Source organism: Perca flavescens, chromosome 10 (assembly GCF_004354835.1).
Source record: "Perca flavescens isolate YP-PL-M2 chromosome 10, PFLA_1.0, whole genome shotgun sequence".
In the NCBI taxonomy this organism is placed as follows: domain Eukaryota; kingdom Metazoa; phylum Chordata; class Actinopteri; order Perciformes; family Percidae; genus Perca; species Perca flavescens.
Genome location: NC_041340.1, coordinates 16,261,900 through 16,288,368, shown reverse-complemented (window position 1 = coordinate 16,288,368; position 26,469 = coordinate 16,261,900). Strand labels below are relative to the sequence as shown.

The following is a 26,469-nucleotide window of genomic DNA, read 5'->3' as shown; positions in this document are numbered from 1 at the left end:
TGTTTTAAATTTTTGTCTGCCAAATTTAAAAAAACTAATGCCAAAAATCTGAAAGCCCCAAATACATTTATACACAAGTTATAGATCATATTTGGGATCAATTTTAGCTTTCTACTGGGCCTATACCGCCTGTTTTCAATTTACAAAAATATATATATTCAGTATGTCTAGCCAAACAACTGTGAACAAGTGTGATATTTGACCGGAAAAACTGTGCTGCTGCTAGCATGCATCCACCATGCCTATGTTTTTTTGGCTAATGTTAATCTGACAGGGTGAAATATCTAAACTTCAGTAATGAGTCATTCGAGGGAAGACTTTAATTTGCCTTTTATAAATGTAATCCTATACCTGTCTTGTTCGTGTCTACCTGTGACGTGTTTATGGCAGCCTACCTTATTGCCGTGCTTTAGTCGTGACATTGATTTTCCCCCCAATGCTAATCATGTTATCTAATTAATACACGAAAGTATACACTCTCTCTCTCTCTCTCTCTCCCAACTCCTCCCTCACCATTTTGCCCTCCCTCTGATTTTTTTTCTCCAAATCTGCTATTTTGCTGTGTGTTCAGTCAGTGTTGCAGCCGAGCAAATTTAGTTGCAGCAAACATAGCCAGCCAGCCAGACCCCGCTTCTTTCTCTCACTCACTCAGGGCGGTATAACACGTTTTTGTTTTTTTACTTGCTTCGACTTTATTATTCCTAGCTAGCGATAACGCTTTTATTTCTTATTCCGCTTTCACTTCTACGCAATACTTATTTTATATCAGACTAAGAACGAGTCTTTGTGGATAAAAAACATCAAATAAACATTTTAACCGACGTTAATTTAGGAGAAGACATCTGAATCCGACTTGACTGTAAACAGGTAAGAGGCTGAGCACGTCTGGCGCAGTTTGCAGCAATATTAATGCTACGTTCCTAGTCTTATATTTAATCCATGTTGCAGTCATTTAAAACGCCTCTTCCACTCTTGTTGCGTGGAAGTGCAAAGCTGTCTTTGGTATTGTTAATTACGGGCGTAATTGCGTTGTTACACCTAGGCACAGCAGTAATAACCTTTATATGTGGCCTGTGTTGGGTAGGTTGGCTGATAGCTGACGGCTATGCTTTGTGTGCATACAAATAATGCCTTGAATGCGGTATCTGCAAACAAGGGGTTTGGTTAAATGCAATATGCAGAGTTTTGTCTCAGTGCCACGGTTTCAAGTGCAAGTTGTTTTGTTGCCATGCTAGAGAGTGAAGTGCTAACAATGTGAAATTACTTTCTGAGTCTATCTGTCCACTGTAATGTTAGAAGTGAAGAGCACCTGCAGTTTCCTTCCTGAATATCTATCTGTATGTGTGCAGCCAGCCTCCATGCATGAAGTGCAGAGAGGTCGAGTCTTGTCCTTGTTTACCCTTAGGGGTCAGACATCATAGTGTATTATGTTGTCACTATTTGCCTACAGTACACATACTGTACACACCTCCAGTAGATGTATTGCCATCATCTAGGCATCTATCATTTACCAATACAGCCAGTCAAGACATGTTCTTGCTCCCTCCAGGCTGTGGACTCTGCACCTGTCTAGCTAGTTTTTCTTTACTTAATATAAACACTGGCAAACACACATGGGCATGCAGCCACTTTTCCCACATAACCTGTTTTCATTTCCCCTTTGACACAGACACACGTTTTGTGCCTGGGAAGCTCCATATTTTATGTTGCAAATAAAACCATTAAACAACCAATAACAAATCAAAAATGGTATGCTGACAATACGTTATTGGTTCAGCTATAATACCTGCACTGTTTCTCCACACAGTTACTTTTCATGATCTCACCACAGGGATGTGAAAACCCCAGCACACAGCCAGCAAAGTAAAATGAAAGCTCCAGGGCCTGGATTAAATTAAAAGTGCAACAGGCAAGTCAAACTGCAAATATTTCATGCTTTTTGCAGGCTATATTGTCCTGTATGATGGGATAGGCTTGTTGAATGTTTGTTTGAATGTGAACTGTGGTGCTTTAATGAGCTAAAAGGATTACTGATACTTAACCTAATTACTTGGCTCCCTCCCTCCAGGCAGCTAGCTTTCACTCTCATTATGATTTATGGATCTTCCACCTTGTGCTTTTTAATCAATCACATTTGTCATCGACCTTATCCTGTTCTCTACCCATCCTTGTCGCTGCTCTCAAAAGAGTTGACTGTGAACTATAACGTTTATAGTTGGAGAACAGATATGAGCCAATGTGTTTTTCCAATGTATACATGCTTAAATCACTCACAGTGTTTCCCCAGTTGGTGAAACACTAAACTCCATAGTTTTGTGATCTCTTTGTTCTCTCTGTCAACCTGCTGTCAAGCCTAAATCAGCCTGTAATCATATTAGCATACAATCAGGCTAAAACCCCATTAAACATATTCACAAAATGCTGTTAATCTAGAGCAAGTCACAATAATAATTCACAAGTGCAATAATGGGAAATTTTTAAACACTGACTCCTTTCACTTGCAGGTCATCTGAATCTTCATCATCTTTTTAGCACTTGCACTTCAACTTCACTTAGCACTCACACCTAAATTGAAACTTTAACTTCTTTCACCTCTTCCATTTTAACTACTATTTCAATACATGATACTCAGTTTTTGTATTTCGACTGCCACTTCAACTTTTTTTTAATTATCTCGTTTTTTTTTCCAGCAGTGAGCACACATGAATTTTCTTCTAAAAAACACTTTGCATTCACATTTATTACATTTATCCAGTGCTCTTCATTTGGAGGAATTAAAAAAGGTACAACAGTAGAATTTAAAAATTTAGAAACCACCAAAATTGCTGCTGAAGAAATTAAAATGACAGACCCTTAAAATAGTCCCCCTGGCTACACCCTGATTGTGCAAAAGAAAAAGGGAAAATTCTAAAAGGAGAAATAAAAGGGTTTTTGTATTTTATTTATTTGTTAATGTGGTACTCACTTTAAATTTAACTTAATGCATGCCCAACACAATTTTATTGATATAAGGCTATCTATTAGTGTGAGCAGATAAGGTGCAGGGCTCCCTGTCAAGGTGGCAGTCACCCAGCCGGCACACCAGCCATAATGCAGACGTCAGAGCTCCGGTGAAGGTTACACTGCCGGTAGCCCTTTGGTGCACTGTGTTTGATGATGGACGCAGTGCGCTGGAGTCAACAGCAGCCACCCCCATCTGTCCTCCTTATACTTCCTCCCATCCTGTTCCACCTACATGTTGACCCCCACCTACTGACTGCTGGAGCCCCTCTTCTCACTGCAGACACCTGGCAGCAGTGCAATGACTGTTTTAACTGGGGCGCTCTATATTTATTCATCATGCCGCATCCCTGTAAATGACTGTTTATGCTGCATTGTAAAGGTCGGACAAGTTCACTAGGCCAAGATTATGTCTGTACAAAATGTGCACTCTTTATTACAGTTTTTCTTTAATTATAATTTAATTTATTACATTTTAAGTTTATGTGTTTATTAGTGTTGAAACTATCAGTCTATTTATAGATTAAGTGATCTACAGAAAATGTATCTGCAACTATTTTGATAACTTGTCTTATATCCTGTTAAATACATGAAATATATTTAAACATGTCACTATTGGCTCTTAAAAAAATTATGGGCATGTTGTCACTGTTGATCAAGAAAATAAACTGCAGCTTAGTCGATAATGAAAACAATCATTAGTCACACCCATATTGTGTATATTAAAAGCTTAAATTACCCATTTTTATTTATTTACATGTACTGTTGAGTAAGTAAATCCTATTTACACGCTTTCCTGTATATATTATGTTTTTACTTTGGAGCTTTTTGTATATTCATGGTTACCAGAAGTTGAATCCTAGCGACGTTGGTGGTCTCCTAACTTTTCCTGTAATGCCAACATAAGGTTATATTTTGGCTTTTTAATGAAATACTTCATACCTTATGTTTCCCCCATGATGATTGTAATAATGTTGGTGATCTTCCGGAGTTTTCCTCTGGAGTTATCATCAATACTTTATAAACAAATTCCTGCAAAATTAATTGTAATCAGCCTCAGCTGTACTTTGTGTTTAGGGATAATTATCAAATGTTAGCATGCTAACACTCTAAACTAATATGCTGAACATGGTACACATTATGCATATTAGCATGCTAATATTTAGCATGAAGCACTAAAGCTGCATAAGTACAGCCTCACAGCGCAGCTGGCATGGCTGCATTAGTTTTAGTAGTTTTGAGCATGGTCGAGGTTACAACCACTTATTCATTAAAAACTAACAAACTTATTAAACATACTTACTATTTAGTTTGAATCTCAGATCTATTAGCTTACTAATAGCTCTGATGGGTTGTTCTGTCTGTTCACGAACATGTAACAACAAAGTGGGCATTTCGACGTAAAAATTATGCCTTGGCATGATTTTTAACTGCCTCCATTGTTTTCCAGTACCTGTAAAGGCCCTGATAGAGGCCAAAGGTAAAGCTAACAAGGGGAGGCTTGGTTAAACAGTTGGTGAAATTTTCCTGAGGGGGAAACTCCTGGAAAGCAGAGTCACAGCAGTATATTTCAGCAAGTGAAAGGTCATTACTGTGTATATTTAAAAGCACAGGGTGCCATATAAACTAGAATGGCACTGGAGGAGAGCCAGCATTGCTGTGTAGTTTTCCAAGAATGGTCGTAATGGCAACTGTGCGCCATTTGGTGTCTGGTGTGGCGAGGCGAGGAAGTGAGGAGTGTTGCTGAGGAGCATTTTGATGATGCGGGTTGTATATTTCTGAGCTGCGTCGTCAGGGTGTGCGTAAGCAAGGTTGCTTGACACTGATGTGGACCTGAATGCAGGACAGGCAAAGCTGCAGGAGGAGTGCTTGTTTTATCCCCCTGGGAAAAGTTTCTATCGATCTGTAGGTATGCTGGGAGGAGGAGGAGGCACAGACAAGCATAATGGTTAAGCAAGCAAAGCAGTTGCTGTACCTGCTCATTTCTCTTTCCTGCCTCTTTTTTTGGGCTGGGATGTGTCTTTGTTCTTGTGTTTGAAGGTGGTGGGTGTATCAATTCAGCTCCCGCCTCCCCCTTATCCCTCCTTCTCCCACTCCACTGCAGTGTTCTCCTACTGGGCTGTCTATCTGCGCATACACACACACACACACACACACACACACACACACACACACCCCGTTGGTTCCTCCGTCTGTGTCTGCCGCCATCAGACGCAGGGACTGATAATATCTGCTCCAGTCCCCCTCTCCTCCTGTTTTTTTGTTCTCCTCCTCTACTGCATATCGCCTATTGTTTATTGACTTTGTGCATTCATGTACTACTATGTTTCATTCATGACAGCCTTCTTTCTTTCTTTCTCTCCATTTTTTACCAACTCCTAAATGCAGTTGGGACTTTGCCTTTTCTTGTGAAACTAAATTGTAGTTTCTTCTCTGAGTGTATGTTTATTGAGCCACCTCACTGATTGTTATCTGTATTCAGTTAGTGTCCGGACACGTCGTTCTGCTCCCTGCACAGCATGCATCCTCCCTGCATCTCACTGCAGTATAGTCCACTTCCAGTTTCAATAAGGCATGACTTACTCCTCCACGTCTGTGAGAAGCTCTTTGGAGTTGTTGTACAGTTTGAATATTAGCATGTGGCTCAGCCATGACTGTGAAAAAATCCTGGGAGGAACAAGGACGGGCTCTGTCGAGGGAGGAGCTGCTGTGGAAACTGCCCTGTCATTGGTCGGTGATTTTCTCTGTGTGTCTGCAAAAGTCTGTCCGATTGGCTGGAGCCTCGCATTGAGCACAGAAGCTGCAGTTGTGAAGAACTAACCCCCCACCCCCCCCCCCCCTCTCTTTCTGCCCTGTCTATCCAATTTTTTTACTCCTTCTCTTCACATTAATAACTGTCTGGGAATCATCAGCGTCGACCACACACATGCCAGCCAGTGCGACTTCAAGGACACGGCTGTTCACAGTATATTGCAGCATGATTCATGTCAAGTTAGTCAATTACTTTTTGCTCCGTGGAGCTCAGGGGAGTTTAAGTGACGTCTCTGTCCTGCCTGCAATCTCCCTCTATCCCCTCTCTCTCTCTCTCTCTCTCTCCCCTCTCTCACTCTCCTTCTCTCTCTCTCTTGTATCACTTAATCAAGACATAGCTTGCCCTTTCCTGTTCAATGCTGCCTCCCTCCCTTCCGTATGCTCTGTTCTCCTATTTGTTTGTCCTCGCTTTTTTCCCTTTGGCTCTTTCCTGTCCACCGTCCTGCCTCGTGGTCCTCATCACCCTCGTTTAAACAAGCTTCACACGAGGTTGTAGCTTCGACATTTTTCTCTTCAACAGGCTGCTTTTTTGTCAGTGCTTTGAATTAATGTTCTGTTCTGTTTTACAGTCCACAGCTAGACAACAAGCCAGGGCATGCAGAAGAGAGGTCAGTGAGGAGGATGACAACAGAAGAATAGACAACGTCTAAGGAGGGATGAGAAAGAGACCGAAATAAGAGGAGGAAGTGGAACTCCAAAGTGCCTACTGCGAGGAGTTGTCTGCTGCTGTTTACTGCTGGATGAGAGCAGGACGGGGCTCAGTGTGTGCTTGGCCTTGAATGGAGGCTATATTTTATCCTGACAACCACAGAGTCATCCATCCCACGTTGCTAAGCTGCAGTCCCCACATACCCTGAGCTGAGCCGCCACCTCGTCTCATCACTGCAAGGACACCATCCCTATAAAGATTCTGCTTTTCTTTTTGTTCTACAGAAATCTTCTTTCTCAGGCCGTTCAAACATAACTGCAGTGACTGCCCCAGCCCCGGCCATGTTGACGTGAATGTAATGGTGACTTACGGTGGGCGTCAGTCGATTCAGGTGAAGGCACAGACGCTGTGTCACATGCCAGAGTGATGTCCTATGTGTAGCTTCTGTTTTTTCTTTTTTTTTCCCCTTTCGAAACAGAGCTGGCCTCTGCCCACAGTCTACCCACTCTATCTCAAACTTCAGCTGCCACTTTTCCCAGGAAGAACAAATAAACATCCACTAAAATACACCATCTGAAAGGACTCGCTGCCTATTTGCGCTGAAGAAAATATTTTTGCTTCTGTTTCTGATTTGTTGGGGATTTCTTTTTCTTGCATCACTATTAGTCACCCTTGCTCTCATCAGACAGTTTTCCGTCCATCTGCCCTCACCGGTGCTCAGTGTTTTTGAGCAACTTTGATGGCTGTCAGCATGACCATGGGGCGGGACACCAAATGGCTGACCCTGGAAGTGTGTCGTGAGTTTCAGAGAGGCACCTGCTCGAGGTCTGATGCCGAGTGCAAGTTTGCTCACCCCTCCCGAAGCTGCCATGTGGAGAATGGCCGAGTCATCGCCTGCTTTGACTCACTCAAGGTAACAATGCAACAGACATCACACATCGTGTTTGTTTAAACACATGCTTTGTGACCGGTGTCAAGTTAGTTAATGCCTTTTGGCTCGGCACAGTATTCACACACAGATACACTCAAACCAGGGTTTCCTGTTGTGTTTTGCAGCAAAGGCGGTCTTTGTTTCAGGTGAGGTGGCTTACCTCCGCTATAAATATATTTAATGAGTGTGACTATCGTTTAGGGTGTCATCTATGTACTAACTAAATTGTTTGAAAGAGGAGATGTGTCAGGATGTGGGTGGCTCACCACCTCAGCTAAACAATTTCCTGGACACCTAGCAAGTCAGTTGGTCAGTTGATCCACCCTTTTTAGACTTTCATATATATATATATATATATATATATATATATATATATATATATATATATATATATATATATATTTTGTGATTCTGTTTTTTTTTAATATTGTGAATTCCAACAAACAAGTTTGTTGTCTATATTAACAATTAAAAAAGTCTCTTGCAGAATGATATTTAAAGAAAATTGAGAATACCAGCTCAATATAAAAATTTTGGCCTGTCATCATCATGGAGTCTAAAGTGATGAAAAAGGGTGGGTGATACAACCAGATGTATTAAAGGGATAGTTACCACAGTATAAATGGTATTAAAAATTCTTTAATGGTGGACAAATTTAATCTCATAGTGTATGTAAGGGTTAACAATTGTTTGTGGGATGTACGTTCTGTGACTGTAATGGATGTAATTTCCTCTGCAGAATAGCTAACGTTATTTTCAGAAGTCCTCTCTTTCCTCTTATTGTTGGCCTGTGTAGACGCCCAGACTCACAAACACGTTTGAAATTAAATGTACATGGTTCTCACTGTGCAGCTATCTATTCTGTTCTGATTTTGTTTTTTATTAGTTACACAAAAGTCAGAGTAAGGTCTTCTGGTTATCAAGATATTCATTGTTTCTATTTTGCCAAGGCGTGATGGAAATTTCTCATAAAGCCACTTTGCCGACAGTCTGTCTGTCCATCAGGGATGTGGGCTTGTCGATCATGCTGCTTCAACATCACTTCAGCTTCTCTCCTCACTCTCACAGAACCACAACACTCGCTCCACTCATACACAGCGGAAAAACTAACAGTCTGAAAAGTGATGATGCTTTACTGTATTTTAAAAGAGCTCCGACTATCGAGGGCCGATTATGCTAAAATCGAGAACCGACTGTTGCTGTGTCGCCGTGTTTGTTTTGCTCGACCAGCTTTCATGCAGAGAAAAAGTGAGACCCAGACAAGGGGCATTCTGTCTGAGTGCAGCTGCCGTCTCCTCGTTTATTGAGTTTGAATTTATTATTCAGCCATTTTTCTGTGTTATGTCCTCCAGAGCAGGAGGGAGATGGAGAGGGAGAGGGAGAGAAACAGAGAGGGGGGCCTAGCAACAGCACTGGAGTGCGTACCGATTGGATAGTTTGATCTTCCTGAGTGGCACAGCTGTTTTTAGCACAGAGCCACAGCCTGGCTCTCAACTGGTTGCATTGATGGGAGAAAGAGGCAAACTGCTTTGTACCAAAGGCAGTGAACAAGCATTAAAGGACACTTTCAATGTGTGAAGCCCCGGGGTCATGTTGTTAGTGAGAGAAAGAACTGACAGTTGAAGGTCAAAGTGGCTTTCTTTATCAGGAGCTGTAGAGAGGCTTTAGTGCCAGCACAGTATGTCAACAACCTCCTCTTTACAGCAGTGTTTCTGTCACCATTGTTGTTCAGGATTATTCTCATGTGACAGACGTTCTTTTTTGGCAACTGACTGGAATAAACAAAGAAGCACCTCGCTCGAGCAGCTCTACATCATCACTCCTTCTTCCTGCTCTCCGCCCTCCCCTCCCTTCTTTGTTAATTTTATGGATTTATCTGCTAATGGCCTCCCTCCTCACCGTCCTTCCCATATCTGGCATCTCCGGCCCGGTCCGAGCCGACCGCTGTCAGTCTCTGTTGCTCCTCCATTAGCTCTGTCTGGTGGGTCTGAACCTGCTGCAGGGGAGGGAGGCAGGGAGCTCACCGCCTAGGTCTTTTTTTTATGTTGTTAACTGGATTGCTGCTGTCATCCTAAATAATTAGTGTGGACATCACATCTGCACAACGCACAGCATATATAACAGCAGTGTGACATTGGATGACATCATGGTAGGGCTGCAACTAACAATTATTTTCATTTATGATTCATCCGCAGAATACTGTAGATCAATCAATACATTTTTGGGTGGATAACATGACAGAAAATAGATGACAGAAAATAGATAAAAATGCTAAAGACGCTTTTTTTTAAACAATTCCAAACCCAAAGCATACTGAGTTTACTAACATATCAGATGAGTAAAAACAGGAAGTAAAAATCTTCACATTTGAGAGGCTTGAACCAGCGTATTTTTGGCATTTTTCCACGAACAAGACTAAGAGTTTGGAGCAGCTTTGTGAGGCTCTGTGAAATGTCAGGGGACTACCAAAGTGATTATGATTAATCAGCTGAATAACATAGATGTCCATACCAAATTTCATGGCAATCCGTTTATTTGTTGTTGAGATATTTTACTAAAAACCCAAAATGTCAGCCTCATGGTGGCACTAGATAAAATCTCTGAACGAAATGTGTCAGATAGATGTTGAAATATTTCAGTGTTGTTATTTTCAAAGTTGGACCGACCAACAGACCGACGCTGCCATCCTTAGAGTCAAACTATCATCAATTATCAAAATTGTTGCCAACTAAATTTCCGATCAACTAATCAATTAGTCAGCTGTTTCAACATCATCATTGTCACATATAAGAATGAACAAAAACTTGAGCATCATGATCCACTTACTGAAGATCAAGGTTGTCCTGTATCAATATGGGAACTGTTTAGATCTGTTTATTCATCATTTCATTGAATCAACGTCTCATCTCTTTCGTCTCTCTGAATGCATCAACAGCACACTACTGTACTGAACTAACAGGGACTTTCTCTGTGTTGCGTAGTGTGTTGCTATGGGAACCAAAAGGAGATTCCCGACTCATTACTCACCTCGACCCCATGTTTCATTGGCCTCATTCTCTACCCCAGATTTTATAGCGTTTATAAAGGTTTTGTGTATCTGTATCAATGTTTTTGGTCCAACGTTTGGTTTTTGGAGCACACAATGCATAAAGTGCTTAGATAGGCTTATTAATAGGTACTTTGCTTTTCCTGTGAGTTTGAGCAGGCTTGCTGGGCTCATGGGACTCCACATTACAGACTCATCCCTAAACACACAGCTCGCTGATGAAAAGCTTGCTTGCATCTCCAGTCTAGGCAACAGCGTTTGTGTAAGCCTTGCCATTGTGTACCATCCTGACCATTTTTCAGGCTGCTACATGTTTTGCTTGTGTGCTTTTTGTCCTGTGGGTGAGATCCTGTGAGTCCCTCCTGGAAGCTGGTATGGGAGACACTGCAGTTGTCCTATAAAGCTGTCCTGCTGCTGAAACCCTTTTTTTATGTGTCCTCATCTCAGCGCGACATCATCCATCACCGTCAAAGTCTCTGCACCATGACGTCAGTTTGTCTCCACCATTCTTTATTCTCTGTCGCCAGTTGTGCGGCAATCTCACCATCACCTGATGAGAGCTGGTTCATGCGGGTGTGGTTTGACGACAGAGCATGTGGCTGACGCTCAGTGGAGGTAGTTTAGCAGGTTAACGGCTCATCTGCATCTGCAGGGCTGTACAGCTGCTGCCGGCCCAGGGGTTTAATGGAGACTGCAGCTTTTTTGTGTGTGACCTGCAGTGTTCATGCAGCACCATCTTCACCTTCCCCACAAATTCCGTCAGGGAGGAAGGACACTGCTTTAACGATGTTCTGTGGCAAAATTAATTGTTAAATTAATTAATTGTGAAAAGTGGCTCAAAATCTGATTTAGGGTTTGACATGAAGCTAATAATGACAAATGGAAAAAATTTAAAAATTGTTTGTCGGTCCTGAATCAGGATAAACCTCCGCTTACTAAAATGCAGAATTATAGCAACCTAAGTTAGTATGAAGTTATTGAAACTCTTATTTTGGATCCATAGTTTCACAAGATTACTCACTTATAGATTTATTTGGAGCATTTTTTCAGGCCTTTATTTGTATAGGTCAGTTTAGACTTGAAAGGGGAGAGAGAAGGGGAATGACATGCAGCAAAGGGCTGTAGGTCAGAGTCGAACCTGCAACCACTTCATCAAGGAGTAAACCTCTATATATGGGCACCTGCTCTACCAGGTGAGCTAACCAGGTGCCATTTTTATGGAGTTATCTGCTCATCAGAGAAACTATAACTGCCCTTCTACAGCGTTCAGCTTTTAACCAATATTCAGTTTAATTTATAACCTAAAATGTTAATAAAGTCTATCTATCTATCTATCTATCTATCTACATATCTACCTATCTATCTATATATCTACCTATCTATCTATCTATCTATCTATCTATATATCTACCTATCTATCTATCTATATATCTACCTATCTATCTATCTATCTATCTATCTATATATCTACCTATCTATCTATCTATCTATCTATTTATCTATATATCTATATTGCTGAGCTATGTGACCTTTGGGAATGTCTTTTATAACCATTTCTTGCTGTTTATTTACATTTATTATAAAGGGAATCTACCTTGCTCAAACACGTGTACGACGTTGGTTACAGTCACACAAACTGTCTGCTGTCATTGTTTGAGCCTGCATGTGCTTTGCATACAAGACAAATAGAAATGCTTTGACTACATCAGCCCAACAGCAGACTACGGCGGCGCGGCTCAGCCAACATGCTTCATTTGTTAATGAATAGTTCTCTGTGTTCATTAGATGAGCATGTTTCATTTTATTTTTTATAAATAATTGTCTTTATTGGGACACACTTCATAAAAACTGTCCTTTACTTGAGTTTAAGCCAACCTGTTCTGACCTAGAGGTGACCAGTAATAAAGATCATGAAGAAACCAATAATTAGAGATTATCTTTCCAACAATACTTTATAAAGCTGGTATGTATATATAAAGTCCAGTGGTGGAATTACATTTACTTAAATACTGTACTTAAGTACAGATTTGGTACTCTATACTTTTTTTGTTTGACATTTCTAGCATTTCTTTACATTAAGATTAATACTTTACATATAAAACATATGATGAGCTTATAAGATATGTTGCATTGTTATATATCTTTAGCTAAAACAGTAAAATGCTGCTGACATCTAATCTAATAATAATATATAATTGTGTAACATTCACAGGGGCCATTTTTCTGCATTGAGTACTTTTGATACTTTTAAGTACATTTAGCTGATAATACATACTTTTGTTTAAGTTTGAAAGCAGGACTTTTACTTGTGTATCCTTTTGTGGTGTTGCTACTTTTAATTAAGTGCTTAAAGGATCTGAAGACTGCCACCACCACTGACAGTATTATGCAAGTTTTAGTGCAAATGCAAGTAAACAAAACGTTATTATTACGAAGAAAATATGCTAACTAGTCTCTATTCTCCATTTAATCCCATTTTAGCTCTTTTCTGAACCAAACAAGTGCAACTGCTGCAGTCAATCACATATACTTGTATTATATATCGTTTTTCTCTTCCTGTAAAGTCACTTATTTATCGACTGACTGATAACTACCAGGTAGAGATACAGAATCCGTCGTACGGGATGGTGAGAGTCGAGCATGTGTTTTCACTCTCCAGCTTTATCTGTTATCAGCGAGGTTCATCTTGTGTCTGCTGTGAAAAAATCTAAAGCTGTCTCAAATACTCCACCTGTCATTTCACATAAAAAGTTGTTAACAGTATAAAGTTTGACTGTACCTTAACGATCAAAATCATTTGCTTGTGGAAACAACTTTAAATGACGGCAATTACATTTCTACATTTCTGTTTTGCTCAGACTGTTTACTCTGATTACATAATTTGAATGAACACTTTTAGAAAGTGGTTTATTTCACCAGAATATACTGTACATAGTTTGTAGTTCTGCTCTGTAAACACGCTTGACTCTTGATATTTAGTTTGACAAATTGAACTTTATCATATTAAGGAGTGCTTTGCTAAACTTAGATCAGTTACTGCATAAGGTGAGCTTTCTATGTCAAGGCACACCCTGATTGATTTAGTGTCACATTATTCTCTGTGTCACCCCGTCGGTCTGCTCTCACTCTCATCTGTCCTCCCGCCTCTCTCCTCATCAGGGGCGCTGCTCCCGTGAAAACTGTAAATACCTGCACCCACCGCCACACCTGAAAACCCAGCTGGAGATTAACGGGAGGAACAACCTGATCCAGCAGAAGGCCGCAGCAGCCATGCTGGCTCAACAGATGCAGTTCATGATGCCCGGAACACAGTTGCAGCCCATAGTGAGCAGCCCGCACTAAAAACGACGACTTTTCAAATAATGCAGTGTGTTCGAAAATGTCATTTATTTATCAAAATACTAACTGCACTCAGTGGACTTTGAGTGATGTTTTTCCAGCAATAGAGTGGCAATTAATTTGTAATAATAGAATATTTAACTTTCTGCTAGTGCTGGCATCAAGTTATGAAATTTCTTCTAACTTCTGTCCCCCAATAAAGATAACATAGGGAATAAAAAAAGAAGAGCATTCTTCTGCCTATTACTTATATATTACTCATTATTATTATTATTATTATTATTATTATTATTATTATTATTATTATATATATGCAAATAGTATATACATATATATGGCTTCCTTACAGTATGAATTATATACAGACATGTTTTTAAATTAATAAAAAATTATTAATAATTTGATGACATGTTACACATCAGTTTTTGTTTAATTTAGTTTTTGTCATATCTTTGGTTACAACTCTTGCACAAAGTAGATTATGATGCAGAGAAGTTTTATTTAGCAACAGTGAAGGTAGCTTGGTCTTATTCCGTGTTTTATAAGGAAATTTGAAACTTGACATGCACAATCTTTTATATATTACTCATGTGCAGGTTTTATTAATGTTTCAAGTAGTAGAAGCATAGATATAGGCAACTGCATTGGTTCATGCATGGTTCTCATTGCTGTAGAAAACCCACAGCATTGGTAATGTTGCTACCAAATCCTTCACAAAAGCCAGATAAAGCTCTGTCATAATATGTTTTGTCTGTCCCGTCTCTGCCTTTCTCTCCTTCCTTAAGACAACATTCTCAATGACACCCTCCCTGGCAACATGTCCCAGTATGGCGTTCAGTCCATATCTGAGCCACATGGGCCCAGGCATGGGCTTGATGTCTGAGCTGCTGCCCAGTACTCCCCTGCTGGTCCCTGGGAGTCCCACCGGCCTGGCAGCCATGGGCAACGGTACCTCTGCACAAAAACATATGCGCACAGACAAGCTGGAGGTATGTGGCCTGCACGCAATTGTTGTGTTTCTATGTTTGGCCAAAGTATGATGAAAGGTAAAAGTTGATCAGTGCTCCCGCTGGCCCTCCCAGGTTTGTCGAGAATTCCAGCGCGGTAACTGCACGCGGGGTGAGAGCGACTGCCGCTACGCTCACCCTCTAGAGGCCGGCATGGTGGACTGTAGTGAGAACTCAGTCATCGTCTGCATGGACTACATTAAAGGTCGCTGCAGCCGAGACAAGTGCAAGTACTTCCATCCCCCGGCTCACCTGCAGGCCCGGATCAAGGCTGCACAGCACCAAGCCAGTCACACAGCGTCCACCGGCTTGGTGAGTCCAAATACTGAGAACTCTTTGTTCTTTTTACAAAAAATAAATAAACATAAAATGCTTTTCTATGATATGCTAAACACACACAGGTGTAAACCAATACTCACCTTTTCAAAAGTTCACCATATCTGCTTAAAGGTGCCATGACATGGTGCTCTTTGGATGCTTTCATATAGACCTTAGTGGTCCCCTAATACTGTATCTGAAGTCTCTTTCCCAAAATTCAGCCTTGGTGCAGAATTACAGCCACTAGAGCCAGTCCCACAATGAGCTTTCCTTAGTAGGTGCCATTTCTGTGTCTGTAGCTATTGAGGAGGAGGAGGGGGTGGGGTGGGGGGGTGTGGCCTTGACCAACTGCCACTTTGCTCATTTGAAAGCCATGATGTCTCTCTCATGGGTGGGCCAAATTCTCTGGGCGGGCAAAGCAGACAAAGGGGAGGTAAACTTGAAAAAAAATGAAAATGAAAGCTCAGATGGGCAGAAATGGAACCTTGCTCCTTATGACCTCATAAGGAGAAGATTCCAGATCGGCCCATCTGAGCTTTCATTTTCTCAAAGGCAGAGCAGGATACCCAGGGCTCGGTTTACACATATTGCCATTTCTAGCCAATGGGGGACCATAGGCAGGCTGGGGTAATGCATATTAATGTTAAATAACCTCATAAAGTGAAATTTTCATGCCATGGGACCTTTAACATAGCAGTGAAACAGTAGAAGATTTTCTTGTCCCCTAATGGATATTGTTTACTGATGCAATGAAGGATCAGGGTATCACAGTATCCCAGCCAGCTTGAATTTTGATAATGTAGTCTGAGGATTATGTTTTTTCATGAATGTCTGCTACCATGCATGTGCCTAAGCCTGTACTTTCAGCTACAAGGGCTAAAGTTAGCAGCAGCTGTAACATATTCAGGTCAATCTTCAGTGCTGATGCAGAAAAACAAGAAAGACACTGTTAGAAAAAAATGCATAATAGTAGAATGAAAGGAATTAGACACATTTTGTATCCAAAGTTGATATATTCTGGCATTCCTTTGGTTTTTGTTGCTGTTACTATTCACTGATTTAATGTTAAATTAATTAAAAACAAATACAATTTTTAAATAAAATATGATATATATGTGTGTGTATTCATGTTATCTTTCCCTGTTATGAGTAAATGTTTATCTTAGTTATGAGTTGAAAAAATTGGTTATGCTTCAACAATGAAGATTCTTGGTAGAGTGCAAAAACCCCAAATCCAATAGGCATGTTCCAAAAAGTGAAAAAAAAAGGTAGCACATTTCTCATCTTAGTTATGTTCCACTGCAGTTTGTTGTTTCATCTCCGGCCCTATCAGTGAGTGAAATCATAGCAATCCCATTTCGCTCATGGCCTGACCTCTGGGCTGTCCTACATCACTTCAGATAATCTGAGATACCGCAGTGTCCTCTTGTGGTGGTAAACAGAAACATCCACACCGACTGGATGTTGATTCTAAAGAGCCCATTCTCTTCTCCTTGCAGGCTCTGCCTCCAGGTGCCATGCAGCCGCTACCAAAGAGGTCGATCTTAGAGAAGAGCAACGGAGCCGCTGCCACCGTCTTCAACCCCAGCATGTTCCACTACCAGCAAGCCCTGGCTAACATGCAGCTCCAGCAGACAGCCTTCATCCCCAGTGGTGAGTCCCTACACACACGCATACACACACACACACACACACCCACACTGAAACACAGCCCATACAGTTACCATACATGAATGAGATAAACTGGAATCATGGAGCTTGATTCTGGGCAGACATTGCAAGAGTTTTTATGTGAGGCGACTAGGTGATATTGTGGGATACAGGGAGTTACAGGCGTAGTTGCAACATTCTGTGGCTTCTCTACAGTGTAACCATTTGCCTTTACTCCTTCCATAACTTCTAAACTGATGAGAGCTGTTGAAGCCAAAGCAAAGTTACATTACAGTAATCATCAGACTATAAACACATCAGAGTCGAGCCATTATGTGGGACTGTTTGTGCATAGATTGGTGGGTGCATGCATTGCAGGTTCTTGGAGGTTCTTCGATTTAAAAGCAAAGTTGCATGTGTTTTGGCTGAAAGTAGCAGCTGGCAGTGTAAAGAAAGAAAGTGAGAGGAGATAGCCAACACCAGTCCTACTACTCTCAACCATATGTAAGGTCCTCTGACATGATTTTGAGATTGTTTTGGTTTTCATGTGGCTGTTTGGTTGTTACTTAACAATCAGCAGAGACTTGATTTAAATGGTTTTATTTAGATTTGAAGGATGGGTTGGCTGGAAATGTATAATCACTGTTTATTGGATGAAATTACTGCTGAAACAATTAGTTGAGTAATTAATTTGTTGATTGACAGAGAATTCATTGCCAACTATTTCTAAAACCATTTAATCGTTTAATTTATTTATCAAGCACAAATACCGAATATTTACCAGTTTAATCTTCTTAAATTTGAGCATTTACTGCTTTTGTCTATTTTATGTACATATAAATTAACTTGAATATCCGGGTTTGTCAATATACAATTGTCTAACCTTTCATAGATTAAATAATTAATTGATTGAATTGAATAAAGAATCATTGGTTAAACCAAAGATGAAAATGAAGATGTGCCAGTGAAAAAAGAAATCCTATAGGGCCATGAAATAGTATTTATGAAAATGCATTTTATTAACATATATTTAAAACATAATGAAACAAGACTAACACTTGCGGTTATGTGTCATGTTAACTGTAAGCAAACAGTGGTTAGTGAAATGCTTGAAGGCTTTCAGACATGAATTATTGATATGCAACATGCCTAAATTATACAACACTAAGGTCTACAGCAAAACACCCACATACCTGCTCTGTGGTGAAGATACTCATGCACATTAACAGGTTTTATCTTCATGTATTTCTGCTTTGAAATACCACTTCTACAATATATTAATACTGATTAAAGCCTCAATGTCTTGTGTGTGTTTGAGTGCCGGCACACGTGTGCTCTATCTGTGACAGCCTTGATGTCGCTTGTGTTACCTGCACTGACCTGAACCTGTTGACTCGCATCGACCTGCTGTTGCCGATTACACCTTTTTCTTTACCACAACTCTTTCTCCTTGTTTTCTTTTTGTTCTCCTCCTGCTGTCCTTCTCGTCTGCTCTCATCCATTTCTTGTTTTGTTTCTATACATAATGTGACAGGCTCTGTTCTGTGCATGATGCCCTCAGGAGACATTGGTAGGTCTGCTGTATCATAGCTGGAGATCCGTAACTATACTGTATGTCGCAGTGGACAGGAGGCCTTACTGAATGATTGATAGATTAATTGAAACATGACTGTACTGGTTAGCATGTTTTTTTCCAATTAACTACAAATCATGTATGTTTTACAGTTACAGCACAACTTTCCGGGGAGAGAGAGAGATTGGGGATGAAATAGTTGAAATCAAACTGGGGATGTTGCAATGACATGGCAGTGCCTTGAACACTCGGGCTAACAGGGCACCCCAAAATAATAGATAATGTTTTAAAAACACAGATTATTGTGTCAGCTACTGAAGACCATATGGCCCACACAGACTTTCATTGTGGAGCTTTCAGCCCATTGTCTTCTTCAATGCATCATGTCTATTGTCTGCAATCACATTGATGTCCTGTTTGTTTAACAAGTCATTGTTTTTGTGTAAGCAAGTAATTCATTTATTTCTCTGTGCGAGCATGCCTGGTATGTGTGCATGCGTGTGTAAACTGTATGTGTGCTGTAGGGATTATGAAAACCCCAGTGCCCAGACTCTGTGGTGAGGGGACTCCCTGTAGGTTATCCCTACCCAGGCCTGGCCTGTACCAGCCCCCTTAAACCTCCCAGAAACTAAGATAAACAGGTCTTAATTGAGTAAGCATTGATTCCCAGTTTTCATTGAAGCTGTGTGAGGAAAATATTCACAAAACTGATACTAAAAAATACAACAATAAAATATTAGTTTATTATTATTAGTAGTAGTTTGTACATGTACAATGCAGCTACTTTTTTGAACAATTTACTTATTAAACATGTTTACTTAAGTCTATCCAGACCAGTGAGCCAGGCTTCTTATCTGTGATAATATAGTGCTAAGATGTTAACAATGATTCAGAAATATATTGTATGCTTCTGAAATAATCATATCAGAATCAAGACACACATAGAAAAGGAAGATACAGTGTCAGTTGTGGCGATGCTGATCTTAATTGCAGATCTCTCATCAATCCACAAATCTTGTGGATGTGTGTGTGTGTGTGTGTGTGTGTGTGTGTGTGTGTGTGTGTGTGTGTCCATCTATATTACATTTACCACTGCTGCATGCTGATATGATAGTAATATACATTAGGAAAATAATTTAGCTGTCAGTAAAAGTATTAAACTCAGAAGGCAGAACAAATGTGACTGTTGATGTTATAAACCACAATGAAATTGATTGATTGATGTTTTTTGTTAATTAAAATAAAATTGAAAAAATAAGGATAGGATATGGCCCCTGTGAAAACATTTTCAGATTTTTTTTTATGGATAACTCAGTAAAGCTAGTATACTTATTTCCATTTTGGTCCTTAGGGGGTACACGGATAGTCGTCAGCAAATGACGAACTTGACAACATATACATAAAAAGAAAAATGTGTTAAGAGATAGATTTAGGGTTAGCAGCAGAAGTCAAGATATATTTTTAGTGCCTTGTGCCTTGGGTACAGCTCCAAAAACACCAGATCCTACATTTCCCATATTCATCCAAAAGCATCTCTACTCTCCATACCTGGTAAATGCATACCACCTGCAGAGTTTAGAAGATAAGGTCTGTATTTGAAACCGCCTACTGCATACTACTGACAAACGCAGTGTTTCATGCAGTATGCATACAATTGGGACATACTACTTCATAACATTGCGCCTTGAACTTTGACCCTCTGCGCAAAAGATTCTGGGTCAGAGTAGCCAGAAAAGCATGCTGTAAAATCCGACCGGATGCAGTAGGACATCCTAGTATTTTTGGCATGCTGTATTTGACATACTAAATCTTTTTCTGGCATACTAAATAGTATGGTTGTATGGGAAGCTTCTTTTAAAGACTCTGCACACCCACATAGGTGTTTTAAAATACTCAGGTTAATTAGATCTCTCGTCAGGTGTAAGTTATCAAACTCGATGTATTATTATAGCAATGATAACAGTGTATGTACAAAGTACAACCAAACCAGCAGAAGTGTAAGTGAGATGTTTATTAAATGCAGTTGAATTCGCCCACACAGTCCTGAGAAGAGGTCTAATTAGGAAACATTATTGAAACACCTGTGTGGATGTACAAAGGTTTTAAAAAATAAATACCTCTCCTCCTGACATCATAAGGGTTTATTTTTTCAGACTTGCCAAACCCAAAAAAGACGACTTATGTATCCGTTTTCAGGCTTAGTAGTGCTTCCAATGACTTGTAAACTCGAGTTTTCTTTAATTCACCCCAAAAAATAGACATTATCTTTGGTATCCCCTTTTACCTACATGCTTTGGATATTAATAATTAAATTGAAAATGAAAAAGCAGAACACACTAGTGTGAAATTAAATTGGTGCTGTCTTTGTCTAAAACCCCTTCATCTCTAGACATGTATGAAGTGAATACAAAGGGAAAGTGAGATGTTAAAATGTATCTTGCAAAGCCAATCAGTCACTCAATCTGAAAAAATCACGAAATTATGATTATTAACTCATAGACTGCTTTAGACTCTTTCTGAAGAAGATATACACGACTGTCACATTGAAGCTGTGACATTATTGAAAAAGGTTTTTCATTTCTTATGGATCATTTGCTCTCTCCATACACATGCCCTGTCCATTTGTATACAATATATCAGATACTCTCTGATTAGATTGTATGACTGTGTATTGCCTTGTTTGTTTAACTACCATTTGTTGGTGAAACAGTGCATTTTATTTTATTTTGTAACCGGTTGGCTGATTAAATATGTAATTTATCTCTTATTTTGTTTGCATGTGTCTTGATATTTGTTCATCCTGGCAATATCACTTGACTTTTGATCCGACACATTTTGCCATGGTAACCATATCATTCCTGTCCCCCCCCCCTTCCTCCTCCTCCTCCTCCTCCTCCTCCTCCTCCTCCTCCTCCTCCTCCTCCTCTTCCTCCTCCTCCTCCCCGCCCACATCCTCGTCCTCTGTCTTTCGTCTGACTCGCCTGAATAAAAGTTCCCATGATGCACGGTGCCACCACCTCCACTGTTCCGTCGGCTTCGACGCCAGTCACCAATGTTCCTTTCGCTGAATCTGCCGCCTCGAATCAGGTTTGCTCTTTAGTTTCAGTTCTCTTTTATTTTTTAGATCAATAGGTCCGAGTCCTCTACGTAGTCTTCTTTCATCATGTTAAAGAAACACCTGCCTGTAGTGTTTTATGTTCACATTTCATCTGGCTTCACTTTCCAATCTGTTGTAGTCGGAGCAAGTGATAAGTTAGTTTTCATCTAAATGTCGTAGTTTGGTGTATCATGCCCCACTGTCTGTCTCAGTCTCCTATGTAATCCATTTGACGTACAGTATGTGGTCTGGCATCGGTAGCAACCCTGCTATAATTTAAATGCTTCTCCTCTTCTTTTTTTCTTTCTTTTTAACAATTTCTTTTTTGATTTTTTGCACTCACAAGTTGTACAGAAAAGTTAACAAATTCCCCTCGTCCCCGACCCAATCCACAACTCTCCTCTTCTTTTAAGTGAATTCCCTTTAATATACAGTCTTCTATCATACAGATTGGGACACATTTCATAAAAGAATTTTCTAAATAGCAAGGAGGTTTAGCAGTTGCCTTTGGCTGAGCAATATAGGAAAATATCTTTGCAATATATATATATTTCCAATATACAGTGTGCTATGTTGATATTATTTGTATTTACTTTAAGAAGTTGTTAACCACCAATCCCATTTTAGTGCAACTTGGTTTCTAATGGAGAGTTTTACATTTGGTCTGAATGGTTTTTTAAAGGTCCCATGGCATAAAAATTTCACTATATGAGGTTTTTTAACATTAATATGAGTTCCCCCAGCCTGTCTATGGTCCCCAATTGGCTAGAAATTGTGATAGGTGTAAACTGAGCCCTGAGTATCCTGCTCTGCCTTTGAGAAAATGAAATCTCAGATGGGCCGATCTGGAATCTTGCTACTTATGAGGTCATAAGGAGCAAGGTTACCTTCCCTTTCTCTGCTTTGCCCACCCAGAGAATTTCGCCCACCCATGAGAGAGAGACATCATGGCTTTCAAACGAGCAAAGTGACAGTTGGTCAAGGCCACACCCCCACCCTCCACCTTGCCCCTCCCACTCTCCTCCTCAATAGCTACAGACACAGAAATGGTACATACTAAGGAAAGCTCATTGTGGGACTGGCTCTATGCTGAATTTCGGGAAAGAGACTTCAGATACAGTATTAGGGGACCACTAAGGTCTATATAAAAGCATCCAAAGAGCACCATGTCATGGGACCTTTAAAACCTAGAATAAAGGAAGAAATTCCAAAGGAAAATCCTAATCCACATAATTTGTCAGATTTTTTTACTGTAATATAATGGCTATTTAAAAGTTTCATTCAAAATAATTATAGTAACAATTATTCAAAAATACATTGTCTTATTGCACCTTGACCACATGCTGTGGTAGTTATTTGAAAACCAAATATTGTCAAGTTGTGGCTTCAATACTTACTTTACATTATAAATATTAATTTAAGGTTACTGAATCACTGCAGGTTACTGTTTTGAAGTTTGAATTCTCTGCTCCTCCTTTCATCTCTCCCTTTCTCTTTTCCATTAGACCCCTCCGAGCTTCTGACTCCTGATCCAGTGGAGCTCCAGTGCGTTCCCATGGAAACCCATTACTGTCCTGTCCCCAAACTGCTGGTGGCGGCTCCTGTGGCGCTTAACTCAGTAAGCCTTTCCCGAAACTCCAGTTAAAGTCCCTGTAACCTGCGCACCACCAGGGCGGTCATCTTTTCTGAATGGAGCGAACATGTGCCTCGCCTACAGTGCACACTGACTGAGTGTGAAACTTCTTTTAAGATATTATGAACGTAAGAAAGCTGCGATGGTTCATGCAATATAAGCCCAGACGTATTACTGTTGCTTTAAAGCAGCCATCTTGATGCATACTGACTTGATCAGGCTGAGCAATATAGCTCCCACGTTCTTACAGCCATACATGCCCACACCTTAAAAGTGCAGCAGATATGTGCGCGCACACTCAGACACACACACACACACACACACACACACACACACACACACACACACACACACACACACACATTTAAGACTACATGTCCTTAATAGGTTGGAGCCATCACATGAGGCGGCCGAACACTTTTGACTGTTCCAAAGTCAGAAACTCTGAAAAGCTAATACTGGAAACTGAGACCACCCGTTGCTGGTCTGCAACCAGTATGTGTTGTCAAAATAGTGTTTCATATCATGTCATGTTTACGTTTAAAGATGGCTACAAATGTAACATTTGTGTTGTACCATGTATACCATTCAGTTTGTTCTCATGGTCTCATCTTGCCTGATGAAACGCCAACAAGTTGTTCATTTGTTTGTGCCTTTGATTTATCTGCTCAGCTGCAGAGGAGACTTAGTTTCCCCAAATAATTAAAAACACTTGACAGCATACACTGAAAGATGTTGTTATCTGCAATTAAAGGCAATATTTGTTGTTACAAAAATACTGTCTATCAACTTTTAGCTCCTATTCTAAAACTAAAACAACAGTGATCGCCACTTTACATTTATATCGTTTCATGAATGTTAAGTATGATTTGAAACGTTTTTTTGTCTCCCGGTTTCACAGTCAATATCTGGTACTGGATAATAGCATCATATGAGACATTACTTTTTATGTAATGCAACAATCTTAAGGAACTACACACTGAAAGAGTGACATAACATTAGCATTCAATCACTTCTATACTAAAGGGGCCGAGTTGAGAGATTTTTAAGAATGCGCCTTTCTTGATTTAAGAAACAAACTGCATTAAAGCAGGTGAGGTCATGTTATTAAAACAGTTGAATTTAAGTGATGTAGTATCTTTAGTCATGGCTGTGATGGGTAATTGTCTAATGACTGAAAAAGAAGGGTTGTTTGTCCTGTTTCCTTCATGATTTGATATCGAAACATGGTGTAAAAGAATGATAATCTCCAGGTGTAGTCAAGTTCACTTCTTGGCCTCCCCCACAAACCCAAATTTCCTGTGTTCAACTCACCTGAAATCACAGTAAATAATAATTCATCATGCGATGAGAATCAGATCTAAGATTACAGACTTTTATAATTGGCACTTCTTCAACTTTTACACCTGATGTTAGAGTTATTGCACAAGATGGGAGCTGGATTTGTTTCCTGTTCCTGTGTTGTGTCTAAAGTCTGCATGTGCCAAGTGGTAGATGGTATATGCAAGTAGCTGCCCCATTTAATGCAATACCTGAAAAATTCCTCTAAATGAATGTCTCCCTCTCAAACTCAGAGATGTATTTTACGTAAAATGGCAGTTTGTTTGTGTAATTCTCTTCTTTCATGCAGCTTTTGGATTGAACACGTGGCACAAGATTTTTATGTTTTATGGCTCTTCAGGGAGAAAGCGTAGAACTTGAAAATGTCCTGTCTGACTTTATAATGTGTCGTCTTTTCTACTGATGTGTCCTTTTTGTCAAAAGTAGTCAGACTCTGAATATTGCAGCCACACCAGTTTATAGCCAGAACTGATTTATGGTAAAGTCAGGAGATGGAGGAATAAATCACCCGTTTGATGTCTGATGGTAAGAAATTACAAACCAGTTGGATATTCGGTTTTCAAATGACTGTAAGGAATTGCTTTAGGTGCGAAAAATTGAACGTAACAGCCTGGAAACCGGGCTGAAATAACTTTTATCCAAATTCAAATGTGCCTCTTTTAAGTCTCCTCAACCCACCACTGTCAATACACTGTAAGAACAGACCAGTGCTCAAAGATAGATATGCTATTTGGAGTGTTAGTATAAGAGTAAATCACATCTGTACTAGTTTCTTCTCTGAGACAGCTGTGCTGTCTTATCGTTAATGTTCAGAAATAGATCAGTGAGTTGTGTGCATACTTAAGTGTGTTGAAAAAGACAATGGATTGCATACTTGTTTAGTTGTAAATGCTGCAGATATTATGGCATTTGCCACTGAACATTATTCATTTTAAATAATGTTATTGTGTCGTGAATGTATCTAATGCAAAAACTCTACACATGCCCTTCTAAAAGACAGGCATGTTGAAATGTAATGATTCACTATATATAGACTATTTCTGAGGTCACATAGGTACCATGCTGATACCGTGTTAAGACATATTAAAGTATGTGTATTGTTATATAGATTTATATTTAATGTCAATGGATGGTGTGACTACTTTTAGAAATATCTTTCACTCCCAGAAAAGGTAGAGCAGTATTTTACAAATGTACACCATACAGGTACATACCAGTACCATTTATTGCTTGTCAGTTGTTGTACCCCTCCCTTGGAAAGTACCCAAAATGCACCTATAAACAATGGTATAATCATGGGGCAAAATTGAAGAAAATTTAGCATTTGTTTTTCCACTGGGGAGGCTGTACACAGAAGCAATAGTGTAGACAGACCACCCAGTAGGAGTTAGTAGTGCTGCGACAAAGATGTAATCCCTCACCAGTTACCACCCATTAACACAGCCAACTGTGTTCAATGGGGGCAACATGGAAGTAGAGCTCCCTGGAATTGACCATGGTTTGGGTGGTTGAATGAATGCCTTTTACCATCTGGGAGCCCAAATCATTGTGCTACCTTAAGTTCACATTGAATTGGTATCAATGTGTCCCTTAAAGGAACAATGCGCTTATTTGTTTTATTTCCGAGTTAGATGAGAAGACCGATTCTGCTCTCATGTTTTTGCTAAATATGAACCTCGAATCTGCAGAAACTTAGCTTAGAATAAAGACTATTCTAGAATAGAAACGGCTAAAATACACATAACAGCATCTCTAACTCACTCATTACCACATTGTATCTTGTTTGTTTAATCAGTACACTAACAGAAATGTAAAAACAGGGCCCCTGGTTAGCTCACCTGGTAGAGCAGGCGCCCGTATATAGAGGTTTACTCCTCGAGGCAGCGGCTGTAGGTTTGACTCCGACCTGCGACCCTTTGCTGCAGGCCATTCCCCTTCTCTCTCCCCTTTCAAGTCTAAGCTGTCCTATCCAAATAAAGGCCTAAAAATGCCCCAAAAAAGAAATGTAAAAACGACTCAACAAGCTTGGCGATGACTCAGTCTCAACAAGCTCGATTTGTAGCTTTAAAAATTA

The 26,469-nt window shown here is 40.0% G+C and overlaps 1 protein-coding gene across 3 annotated transcripts; it reads left to right on the top strand.

Annotated features, from left to right (window-relative positions):
- Positions 1–513: 513 nt before the first annotated feature.
- Positions 514–26,234, top strand: mbnl3 (muscleblind-like splicing regulator 3). 3 transcript variants are annotated; one of them, XM_028588935.1, is made up of 8 exons: positions 514–867; positions 6,381–7,373; positions 13,597–13,761; positions 14,562–14,765; positions 14,859–15,095; positions 16,601–16,754; positions 21,317–21,411; positions 22,927–23,031. In XM_028588935.1, exons 2-8 carry the CDS (start codon positions 7,200–7,202, stop codon positions 22,942–22,944), a joined length of 1,047 nt encoding a protein of 348 aa, XP_028444736.1. In that variant the 5' UTR covers positions 514–867; positions 6,381–7,199; the 3' UTR covers positions 22,945–23,031. The 3 variants fall into 3 exon arrangements, with proteins under 3 accessions (XP_028444736.1, XP_028444734.1, XP_028444735.1); XM_028588933.1 differs by lacking the exon at positions 21,317–21,411 and having other exon boundaries at positions 22,927–26,234; XM_028588934.1 differs by lacking the exons at positions 514–867; positions 21,317–21,411 and adding an exon at positions 5,916–6,300 and having other exon boundaries at positions 22,927–26,234.
- The last annotated feature ends 235 nt before the right edge of the window (positions 26,235–26,469 follow it).